Here is a 12738-nt window from a genome sequence, read left to right as displayed (position 1 = left end):
ATCTAACTAAAAAAAATGAGTATTCCCGCTGACACAACTGTGTTTTTATGTAGACAGACATCCAAGGAGCCACAGTGCTTTAACTGCAAGTCAGTGCACTAGGATGAAGCCACAGAGAAACAAGATTTTCCACAGCTTACTCTGTATACATGGGGTTCCCTATAGGTCATTCCCCACAGCTCACTCTGTATACACAGGGTTTCCCACTGTTCTGTATCTACTCTTTAGGTAGCACTATACTTATTCAACTTTTATCTTCTTTTTCCTTCAGGAAAAGAATGAGATACAAAATATTAATCTGGTTGCTATTACTTTTAATGTCTCTGTGTGCCCTGTATAGAGAATACCATTTCAGGTAACTGTGAAACTTAATGTTGTATTCTTATATGTGGTAAGAATCTGGTGAGTCAGAAAATTAACAGTATTGCCCCTTAAGTAAATCAGCATCCAGATGCATCAATCTGAACATAAAAGAATTATACCCAAGTAGGTCTGCATGAATAGAGCCCTCTGTCGCCATCCTTTGTTTCTAATTATATCAAAGATTTTTTTAAAAAATGCTAGAGATAGCCCTTAATCCCAGCACTCAGAAGGCAGAGATAGGCAGAGTTGGAGGCCAACCTGGTTGACAGAGTGAGTTCCAGGACAGCCAGGGACACACACACACACACACACACACACACACACACACACACACACACACACACACACACAAACCTGTCTCAAAAAAAAAACAGTTGTAGGAGAATCAGTATGAAGATACCACTTACTGTGACAGTGTAATGTTCATTTAAAAAAAGTTAAAGAGAAACTGCTTTTGGAAATAGGTGACATATCTTAAGAGAGAGAGCCTACTGTTGGTGACTTAATGTACAAAATATTGTATTCACTCCACAAATGTGAAACAAATAGAAAGACTTCCTATGTAATACACAAGTTTCTACTAATAACATGAATTAATTTCATTTATTTGTCTCCAAGAATTATGAGGCAGTGGACATGTTTTGTAAAAAGGGTTGGGAACATTGATGGTGGAACATTGCCTAGCATGAACAAGGCCACGAGTTCGGTCACTAGATGGTAAAGAAAAAGTGAATACATAGGACATGAGCTCCAATTTAAAGATCCTTATCATGTTTACTACATTAGCTGGACAGCAATAATGTACTTCCAGTAGTTTATTTAGCAACATTAGTTAATAAGAAAGCTAGATGACTTGTGGAAACCTTTTGTATACATTTCAAATATAGTGCTTTTTTTTATTTCTCCTAAGTACAAAGAAACTGCAGATGACATATCAGTGCTGGTAAGTTTCTATTTAAAAAATATGGTATGACCTGCCTTTGAGGACAAAGTTGGATGAAAGGCTTGGGCTACTCATGAATCCATGTTTCCTTCAGTCAGACTAAACCAGCAAACACATGTTTACAAACACGTTGGTGATAATTAAATTTGGAATGCCAGGAATCAAAGACAAAGCAGATGGGAAGAGTACCATATCAGATGGAGGGGTGGGAATTACTAGGAGAATATATCAGCAGAAGGCAGAATTTAGGCCCTGCTGGGGCTGACTCTTAACCAGCTCAGTGATTAAGAGCACTAGCTGCTCTTCCAGAGGACCTGCGTTCAATTCCCAGCAACCACATGGAGGCTTGCAACCATCTACAGTGGGGTCTGGTGCCCTCTTCTGGAATAAAGGAGTACATGAAGATAGAGCACTCATATACATAACATAATAAAATCTTTTTTAAAAAAAAAGTACATTTAGACAATAGAGTACTACTCAGCGGAAAAAAGCAATGGAACCTTGAAATTTGCAGGCAAATGGGTGGAACTAGAAGAAACCATTCTGAGAGAGGTAACCCAGTCACAAAAAGACAAACATGGTATGCACTCACTCATATATGGATTTTAGACATAGAGTAAAGGATTGCCAGCTTACAATCCACACTGCCAGAGAAGCTAGGAAACAAGGAGAACTCTAAAAGAGACATCCATGGTCCCCCAGAGAAGGGGAAAGGGACAAGATCTCCTGAGCATATATATTGGGAGCTGGGGGGAGCGGAGAGGGAGCTAGGGGAATGAGAAGGGAAGAAAAAGGGGGTGAGGAGGACATAAGGAAGCAGGAAGGTTGTGTAGGGGGAAGAATAGAGGAGAGCAAAATAAGAGATACCATTAGAGAGGGAGCCATCATAGGTTTAAAGAGAATTCAGACACTAGGGAAATTTCCAGAGATCTACAAGGATGACACCAACTAACAATCTAAGCAACAATGGAGAGGCTACCTTAAATGCCCTCCTCTGATAATGAGATTGACGACTACCTTATATGCCATCCTAGAGCCTTCATCCAGCAGCTAGTAGAAGCAGAAGCAGATACCCACAGCTAAACACTAAACTGGACTGGAATCCAGTTGCAGAGGAGGAGGCGTGATGAGCAAAGGGGTCCAGACCAGGCTGATGAAACACACAGAGACAGCTGACCTGAACAAGGGGGGAGCTCTTGGTCCCCAGACTGGTAGCTGGGAAACCAGCATGAAACTGATCCAGACCCCATGAATGTGGGTGTCAGTCTTCCAGGTTGGGGATATAGCTCAAACAGTAAGGCCAGTCAGGAAGTTATCACAATAACCCAGAAAGAGATGGTGATGAGTTGAGGACACTGGTGGTAGAGGATAGAGCTAGCTGAAGCCACAGGATTTAATGGTGGGCTTCCAGGAGTGACTCTATTGTTAGGACTTGCCAATGCACACAGGTTTAGTGAGATAAAGTCTTCAAACAGGAGGGACCTGGAAGTGAGATAATGACTTCACCATTAAACACTTTACTGGATGGTGTCTAAAACACTCAAGTCCATAGTTAGCTTGGTAGCTGATAAAGTAGTGACTACCTACTGTTCAGTCACAAGCTCAAGGTATTTACGCTTATTTTGGTTATCATCTAAGTATAAACTTAAAGGGCTTTTCATCAGGCCGAAGGCACCTCTGTCCAATCCATACCTGCTCTCTGGACAGCAGACAAATATACATGCTTCTAGCCCAAATCTGTAGTTTTGCTAGGACTCAAAGTTATAAATATGTTCCTGCTGTTTGAACAGATATCCAGATAATCTATTTTTTTTTTGCACTCTGGGTTTCAATAAATAAGTTTTAACTTCTGTTCCCAGTTTAAAGATGTCTTAAACAGGTTTCTGCTTCTGGCAGACACATCTGAGTATCAGTTGCTGACTACAGGCTGTTCCTAAGTAGACTGCGAGCCCTGGACGTGCTGTGGATGTGAACCAGTCCAGCTGATGTGGACACCCCCTGTCTCTTCAACAGAGTCTGCCAACCAGCTCCTTCCCCATTGCCTGAATTCCCTTTTTGCTTTTGACTAGCATTTCAGCCCTCTTGGGTCCCTAACTGTGTCCCCAAGTCAGCAGGAAGTAGCATGGGAAAGAATATGTCGCCCATTTTCCCTGGTTGAAATGCTAAGTCAAAATGAACTCCCTTACATAGGCAATGCCAATATCTCTCACTCCCTGATGGGGACACTGGAGAGACAGCATTTCCATGATTGGAATCTCCAAAAAGAAAATGGGGGAATGAAGGGACCAGCTCCCCATTTCAGCAGCCATAACAGCCTAGCACATGCTTGCCTGACCTTGCCTTGGTCACTAGGAGGTCAGATACCTGCCCATTTTGGCAGCCATGACAGTAACACTTGCTTGCCTGACCTTGCCTTGGTCATGAGGAGGTCAGATGCCTGCTCGTGGCAAGGAACCAATCAGAAGTTAGCTGGTGGTGCTATGTTTTACGGCTCTGGGTGTGCTTTAGGAACAAGTGCACAGCAATGACATGCAGAGCATAGCAACCACCCTGGGAGGGCCTATGGGCCATAACAACCAGTTGGCCAATCAACACAGGGCAAGTCCTCCAAGCCTGAGCCTGTGCGTACCCCTAGACACTCCCCTTATACTGCCCTATAAGATCTCTATCCCGTGGCTTCTCAGCGTCTTTCCCCAGCCATCTGCCATGGTGGGTGGATGAAAGGCCCAAGCTAATGGGGCTAGCTTGTTAAACAACTGCAATAAAGCCTCGTGCTGTTTGCATCAAAAATAAATAAATAAATAAAACACTCAAGTCCTCCAGAAAGGCTGCTGAATATCCAAGTGTTAAGTTCATTGAGAAGTTCAAGTTGTATGTAAACAGCAGCAGCAACAACAAAAAAACAGAAGCCACAAAAGAATGACAAGAAAATGTCATGTAGAGAAACAGAAGGACTCAGAGAAACCCTCATGAAAATTACTGTCAAGTCTCAGATGAAGACTCCTCAGCAAATAAAATGTTTAAGGCTCATATAAGAAAGAAAATGGGTCTCTTTCCACTGTTTAAAAAACAAAAACAATAACAAAAACTCAGGGCAAGTCTAGGGAGCCCAATTTCTGTGAGTTCATGGCCAGCCAGGGCTACATAGTAAGACCCTGACTCAAATAAAACAAACAAAATTCCAGAAAATTCAGAGCCAGAGGTAAACTTGCAAGTGAGATGGCAGGAAGCTGAGGGAACTTTAGATTCTCCCTGAACTAGATGAGTGGGTCGGAGACCCAAGGAAACCCATGAAGGCAGGTGGGAAGCAGTTTCCATACCAATGCTATTGGAACTCATTAGTATTGCTCATTGTGAATTTTATAATTTTTCTATCTTTCTTTTAGGTCTGTGAAAAGCCAGTCAGAACTACAGATAACATCAAACTGGTTTAATTACATGTAAGAATGCAAACCTTGCATCTGTGAGGTTAATTCATAAATGCTGATAGGTGGCTCCAGTGGCAGTGTTGGGAGTATGGATGCCGAGTGCCAAGGAGGCAGGAAACGGGCACTGGACCCCCTGGAATTGGAGTTACAGCCACCATGTGGTGCTGGTAGCAGACTGGAGTCCTCCACCAGAGAAAGCGTCAAGTGTTCCAACCACTGGGCCAAGGCCCCAGTGCCAATTCTGGGCAATCTTGCTGCTTAAAAGCTTGTCTACAGCTGTCTCCATCAAGTGAAATAGATAATCTGCTATTGTGTGTATGAAACACACTTGTACATAAAATAATAAGCCTGCTTGCAGTCATTAATCCTGCTTCCCAAGTTTGTAAGAAGTCTAACTGAAAGTTCTTAGATGGTTCAGGTTTTCTGTGAAAAGTGAAGGCCAACATATAAAAGGGCCTATCGGTTAACTATCCCTGACATCCTTATGAGTTTCTATCTTAGTGTACCAGTCCCCCAACATGTAAAGTGTGGGGAAACACTATGCCAAGTGCTTCATTCAAACTACAATTGTTGATAATCTTCAGGCCTAAGTATATTCTAATTATACTTGGTCATCATTCTGAGCACAAATAATTAGATGTGCCCAAGTGCTTTGCGTTCCAAGTCGTGCCACTCCAATAGTGATGAGGATTAGGGTCACCAGGAAATTCCATTCTCCATGTGAGAATGGAACTTCTAAAACAGAAGAAGGTTTCATGCCCAGGAAAAGGGACTTCAATACAGCCCTGATCTTACGCACAGGACAAATCTGCACATGCGCATTCCCTGGCTTTCTTTTCGTGTTTTCTTAACTGTAAGCGCATACTTTCATGACAGTCTGGTCTGCCGCCACCTTCTTCCCTTTCCTTCCCCCTCTCTTTTTTTGTGTGTAAATTATATACATGTGGGGATGTGATTATGCACATGAGTGTAGTGACCATAGAGGCCAGAAGAGGGCATTGGATCCCCTGGAGTTACAGATGGTTGGGAGCCACCCCAGTGCTGGGAACTAAACTGTGGTCCTTTGCAAGAACAATACACACTTTTAGTGGCAGGACCATCTTTCTAGTCCCCTCTTTTCTTTCTTTCCTTTGATTATTTATGTTTCTATAGATTTTCTTAAAACCCAGTCTCAATCTGTAGCCCATGGTGATCTTGACCCCATGGTTGCCTCATCCTCCTGATGATTTGGCTGTTTCTAACATGATGCTTCTCTGGTTTATCAGAACTGTCAAGGCTTTGGGTTAGACACAACGGGATGCTGCCTTCAGATACAAGGCATTGGGTATTGACAGTAACCCTCCTGATGCCACAATGGTGTGTTTTAGTTTAAAATTCTGTCTTTCTTACAGATACGACAGGAACTCAATACACAAATATATGAGAACTACCAACTGGTCAGCTCCAATTGTGTGGACTGACACAATCAGTCAGCCTTGAAAAAGTATTATGAAAAGCACCCAGTTACTGTGGGGCTGGTTGTGTTTGCAGTGGGAAGGTAGGTAATAATGTCAAGTGTCCTTTACAGTCAGGCTTTTCATTGTAGAAAGTGGGAGATAAGCTACTTTAGAATTATTCTCTCTAAGCCAATTATTGCCGTAATTCAAAATACCTCCTACTTAGTACACACGAAAGCATCTCAATTACTTAGTTTCCTTTTATGATCTGATTTCATGGTCTTCCCTCCAATATTAACATAATTTCATGTGTCTTTTACCAATCATCTTAATGGAAGTTTATATCTCTGTTATAACCACTCCTCATTATCTCTGCACTTAATCCAGTAATTTCTTATCTCCTGTGTACCCCCAGGTGATAAGTAATTGCCTTCAGAAAATCTCACTTAACTCTGCATATTTACTTTCAGAGGAATGTACTGAAATAAGGTAGCTGCAATTTTATGCATCAGGATTTTTATATGCTACATTTTCTGACTACTAATCATAAAGTTAAAAAGCCAAGCATATAGCCATGCCTTTATTCCCAGAGTTTTGGAGGAAGAGGCAGGAAGATCTCTGCGAGTTTGAGGCTAATCTGGTCTACAGAGTACTAGGATAGCCAAGGCTACACAAAACCTGTCTGGAAAAACCAAACCAAAACAACCCCCCCCAAAAAAAACAATTAAAATCATCCAGTAACTTAAAAACAAAAGCAAATCTATGCTGAATTCCTAATCAAACAGAAAACCAAAGTCATAGAAGTCCACCACTCAAAAAGGAAAACACATGCAATGAAGTATTTCCATTTAAAGATAGAAGGGTGTGGACCCTGTGTTGATCTGCTGTCTTCTGAAATGCTATAAACAACAAATATTCACACACAGAGAGACGGGGAACCTTTGGGTTTCGTGAAATTGGGATATGCTGCAATCAAACATGACATTTTGAAGTCTATTTGCCAGACACAAAGTGTAGACCAAGTATAGGACACATCAAGTTGGACAGATGTATGTACACAGTCCTCAGACTCATAGTATGTACCAAATGTTTGAAATGCGATGAAGAGCTCTGAAGCTGCCAGTGAGGCGCAGAGGCAGCCGCTGAGGCGTGCCGCTCCATACGAGGGATGTTGCTCCGGAGAGACAGGCCCAGTCTCAGCATCATTGCTCAGGGTTAGCAGAACAACAGTGTTGTAACATAGAGATGCCAGTCTCATCCTTCCCACAGCCTCATTTATAGTACATAGTTAATATTACAAAGACCTGCATAGAACAGTCCAGGCAGCAAGCATTCTCTCTAGGTGAATGATGTATTCTCTGTGGTAGACCATGTTGAGACCACAAGATAAATAAATTGTAAAACTGAAATTAGACCAAATGTCTTCTATGATCACATTGGAATAATTTTTAAAAATCAATTATAGGATGAAATAAGGAAAATTCACAAATATGTGAATATTGTATTAAACACCACACCATTTTTTATTTAGCTTACAAAATAATTAATTTCTTTATGACACTTTCATACATGTATGTTATTGTACTATGCTCATAGTCACCTCTCATTATTCTATCTTCCACCCTACCCACTATATTCTAATTCTGCATATGAAGTCTAAGCATGCAACATTTGTCTTTCTTCATCATCTCCTCCTGTTTTCCTCTCTCCTGTCATTAGTCCTTTTTCCAAATCTTTTTACATGTGCACCACCATATCCAACTTTATTATACTTTATTCACTAATCTGAATGATACACTCTTAAATACCCAATAACAAGATGAGGTTGTAGCTCAATTAGAAGCATGCATGCCTGGCACTCCATGTGATTCTGTCTTGGGGGAAAAGTGAGGGGTCTCATAAGTCCCTGGGCTTCAACTCCAGCACCATACATGCACATACATATGTAGATATGAATACATAATCTAACCTTTATTTTAAGAAACTGGATAAAGAAGATCAAACAACCTAAGACAAGCAAAATAAAAAAATATAAATATTGAAGTTCAAAATTAGTCCTTTACAAAAGGTCAATAGAATTGACAAACCCTTGAAAAAAGAAACAGATTAAGAAAAACTGTGACAATAAGGAGGCCTCTGCACTCCAGGGAGCCTCTGGCAGTGAATTAGTACTTTTGCCTGGTGTAAGATGGGACTTTGAGAGCCCATCCCACGTGAAAGGATACACTCTGGACCTGGACACATGGGGAAGGGCCCACCCAGGCCCAGCACAGGAAGATTTGGTGGACTTTGCAGAGCCCCTGTTGAGGGCCCTATCTGCCTGGGGAGTGGAGGGTGGATGGGGTGGGGGTAGGTTGGGGGGGGGAGGAGATGGGGGTGAGGGGAGGGAGAGGGAGAAGGGACTTACATGTGAAACAAGCTTGTTCCCTAACTTGAACTAATAAAAAAAGAAAGAAAGAAAGGAAGGAAGGAAGGAAGGAAGGAAGGAAGGAAGGAAGGAAGGAAGGAAGGAAGGAAGAAAGAAAGAAAGAAAGACGGTGACAAATACCTGACCAAGATCTTCAGAACCACAGGTGTTCTGACGTGAACAGATGCAGGTCAGAGGAGAGCAGGCAGCTGGCAGGGCTGAGGCCACTGTGTGCCTGGGCTGAATCAGGACAACTGAAGTGACTCTTACGAGATAAAATTTGGGAAATCAGAATGGAATCTATAGTTTAGCCAATAGTAAATTACAGCTGACGATCTCCTCATTTTGACAAAAGCACAGTGGCTGCAGAGGGTGCTAAGAATAGCCAGATGGTATAAATGGGGACTTCTCTAGGGTACAGTGAAACTTTCCTGTAAATCTAATAGCATTCAAAAGTAGAAACTTTTGTTTTATCGGAAACCATTTGTTCTACATTTTGCAAAGAGAGAAGATATACCTTTGAGAGGACAAGATGTGTTTGGGTGAAGTGAACATGATTGTGGGAATAAATGACAAAGACAACTTGAGGTAGAAATGGGGAATAAAAATGATGGCAGATCTTGCTTAAGAGAGAGCACTCCAAGGTCACCATGAATGACAGTAATGGCCTAAGACAGTTTGGTTGCTGATTATTTTGAGGACAGAGAAGTTATGAGGCAGTGATACCAAGAAACATACTGCAAAGATCCAGGAAGACAGTGCGACATCATGTGTGTGTGACCTCAAGTCTGTCTCTAATTTTTGGACTCAGCTTTCATTTGTAGTTACTAATGAGACTGGGTGACTACTCCATCTTAATTGATACCACATCAGGGCTGTAAGTGCTCAAATGAATAGACCTCCCTTTTAAAATTGTTCTACTCCAATTCATATGGATTCCCTTGGGGTTGATTGACAGCACCCAGCCAGTACAATGACTTCAATGATACTTTTCATACTTCACAAATAAATTAGATGTGATGAACTGCAACATTTTCTCCTGGTGGTTAGTTATGATTTATCATTAGCCTATTTCTCAAAGTGTAGACTAGTATCCAGGACTTATTTCTAAAGATTACATAAGCTTTACTGGAGTGGAGCCCCAAATGGCTACCTTTCCTCTTCCAAACTTTCATTACCCCGAGATTCTCTTCCTGGTTTCTAAGAGTGGAAGTAAGAAAATGTTTTCCAGGCCAGTGATTCTGCTACCACAGTAAGGCTCACAATACAGAATAACACAGGCAACAGAACACCAACTATGCATAGAAAGGCAGAGCTGTAGAAGCTGGGCAGAGACCCCTCACATTCCCTGCTGACTGACCCTGCAACCCTGAACTCTGGCTTTCACTTTGCACACAGCCCAGAATGAGCCTCCTTCCCACACTAATTTTCATTCCTTCTCACGAAGAGCCCCTCTTCCATTCCATGATCTGTAGACCTTGTTAGTGTCACTTTCTCCTATACTGCTCAAAGAGACTAGTGGGAATTCGTTCCACCAAAAGATTTGAGGTACCGGCCTTAGGGTGTGGCTTTGGTGTGCAGACATGATTCCTTATAAGGTAGAGGAGGGATCTGGCTCTATCTTTGGGACCTGGTGGTCTGAGCATCCTGCATCGAGGCCTCCAGTGCCTCCAGGGGCAGAAGACCAGAGCACTCTTTAGCTACATTGTGTGAGTGCTCCCCAAATAAATATCTATTATTCTTTTATTTAGGCGTTCGTGGACTTCCTTAACCCCTCCCATTCACTTGGTGCCCGACATCCTGAACCCCAGAGCTTCCCAGGGCCCGGCCCTGTCTGGCTAGCACCGGGGACTTTGAGTCTGAGGTTCTAAGATGGAGTTGGCTATCTGGTTGCTTAGTTGCTTTGCTAGATAAGCTAGGACCAGGCAATTGAGACTATATGTTCTACCAAAACCAGAGGATGAAACTCAACTGCTTTGTATTTATTTTGCAGTTACGTTTGGTACTACTTGGGAAGCTATCTGGCATCTGCTAATACGTTCTTCATGGTCGACCAGAGGGTCGTCATCTATGTCATGTTGGATGATTTTGCCTATATGGCATTGATAACTCTGAATCGTCTCCGGACGTTTAAAATTTTTAAGATTAAACGGGAGAGGAGGTGGCAAGACATCAGTATGATGCATGAAGATTATCAGTGAGCACATCACAGAGCACATACAGAATGAGGTTGACTATGTCTTCTGCATGGATGTGAATCAGACATTCCAAGACAGCTACGGTTTGGAGACCCTGGGAGACTCCATAGCTCAGTTACATAGCTATTGGTATAAGAAAAGCCCCAAAGACGTGCCTTATGAAAGAAATGTGTCATCAGAAGCTTACATACCAGAGGGGAAGGGAGATTTTTATTACCATGCTGCTGTTTTTGGAGGTACAGCCTCGCAGGTCCTCAAGATTACTAAAGAGTGTGCCAAAGGGATTATGAATGATAAGAAAAATAATATCGAAGCAGTTTGGCATGACGAAAGCCATTTAAACAAGTATTTCTTTCTCCATAAACCCACTAAAATCTTGTCGCCAGAATTTTGCTGGGATTCACGTAACGCTAAGACTGATGATATTGAGACTGTTAAACTTTCTTGGAATTTTAAGCATTATGAATATCTTAGACAGTAAGTATAATTTTATGGCCCTTTCCTCATATTTCTGAATTTCTAATTCAATTTCTGAAGAGTATCAGTTACCCTGGAAAATTAGTACCTGACATATTTTAACAATAAAGCTTCATTACTAAGTGGCAAGCCAACCAACAGTGAACTCATCTTCAGCTCACATTCATCTTGAAGGATGTAATAAGAGATAAAGTACACCCAGAGTGAGTCTGCCAGAAGCAGATGGAGAGGTGGTAATTTCACATCTTGTGTGAATGTTGCAAACATAATGTGTTAGCTCATGATGGAACAGTATAGATTCTGGAACTAGAAAAGGAAACTAAATATCCCAGTTGATGAGATCCATGGTCTGTGGCTGCTTTCTTCAGTACATAGTCATTGCTATCTTGACTCAGAGAAGCTGTGGTCATTTTTGAGACCCTCACATGATAGAGCCCATTAACTTTCCGTCATGAGATTCATGAGGCTCATTCCTGTCCCCCAAGATACATAAATGGTTCATGGTTGGTGAAAAAGGAAGAGGCTTTTGTCAGTATAACTAGACCATAAATTGTCCATGCTTCTTTAAGTAACATCAATAAACTCTCTGCTTCACTAAGATAGACTGGGGTAGAATAATTTCTTTGGTCTGCTGTTATCTCTTTTATCTAGGATGACTTATATGTAGACTTCCTAGGAAATGTCTTGTAACATTTGGTATCTTGATAGAAACACAACAGAACCCAAGTTGAGTCTTGGTGGTGCAGTTGCATGGCTCCTGTTACAGTAGTTAATACATGCAGCTGAGGTGGAGCCATCTGAGGCTGGGATGTCTTCAGAGACTATTCAGAAGGAATACTTCCAGGTGATATGTGGAGGTATGCCTTCTTGCTATAGTGGCAGCTGTATGTCCCCTGCTATGGACAAGAAGACATGCAATTGAGGCTGAGGAGATGGGGGATTCCAGAGTGAATGTCTTCATGTGATGTAGAATGGTGCGGCTCCTTGATGAATGGGGTTGGCTATGAGACTTTGGGGACATCCCCCAAATGGCTGATGGGCTAGAGAATATATTGAAATCCCTGAAAATAGCACACATGGGATGAGAGTATAGGCATGCTATGGCAGCAGTTACATGTCCTCTGACGTGTGTGACAAGACAGGTGACTGAGGTTGAGCTGTCTGCTTGGAAAGAACTTGCCTGTAAAGAGCAGAAGTACAGCAGGGAAGTACATGGAAATGCTGTTCTCTGCCTTAGCCTCTCAGGTGTGTGTGTGTGTGTGTGTGTGTGTGTGTGTGTGTGTGTGTGTGAGAGAGAGAGAGAGAGAGAGAGAGAGAGAGAGAGAGAGAGAGAGACATGCATGCAATGCAACGTATGTGTGTAGGAGTCAGTTCTCTCCCTCCACAGTGAGTTCTGGGGCTAAAATTGAGGTTATCAAGGTTGTGTGGCAGGCTTTTAGTCATTAAGCTGTCTCAAAACCCACATCTAACTATTAATACATACAAA

At 42.0% G+C, this 12738-nt stretch overlaps 1 protein-coding gene across 1 annotated transcript; it reads left to right on the top strand.

The window, feature by feature from the left end:
• The first annotated feature begins 278 nt into the window (after window positions 1-278).
• On the top strand, window positions 279-11256 carry LOC100752240 (N-acetyllactosaminide alpha-1,3-galactosyltransferase-like). Its single transcript, XM_027423674.2, is given in 7 exon segments — window positions 279-355; window positions 1274-1306; window positions 4693-4746; window positions 6135-6190; window positions 6193-6271; window positions 10571-10759; window positions 10761-11256. Coding segments are annotated over 7 exon segments (984 nt in total).
• The last annotated feature ends 1482 nt before the right edge of the window (window positions 11257-12738 follow it).

Source organism: Cricetulus griseus, chromosome 6 (assembly GCF_003668045.3).
Source record: "Cricetulus griseus strain 17A/GY chromosome 6, alternate assembly CriGri-PICRH-1.0, whole genome shotgun sequence".
Taxonomy (NCBI): domain Eukaryota; kingdom Metazoa; phylum Chordata; class Mammalia; order Rodentia; family Cricetidae; genus Cricetulus; species Cricetulus griseus.
This window is presented reverse-complemented; position numbering and strand designations above follow the sequence as displayed.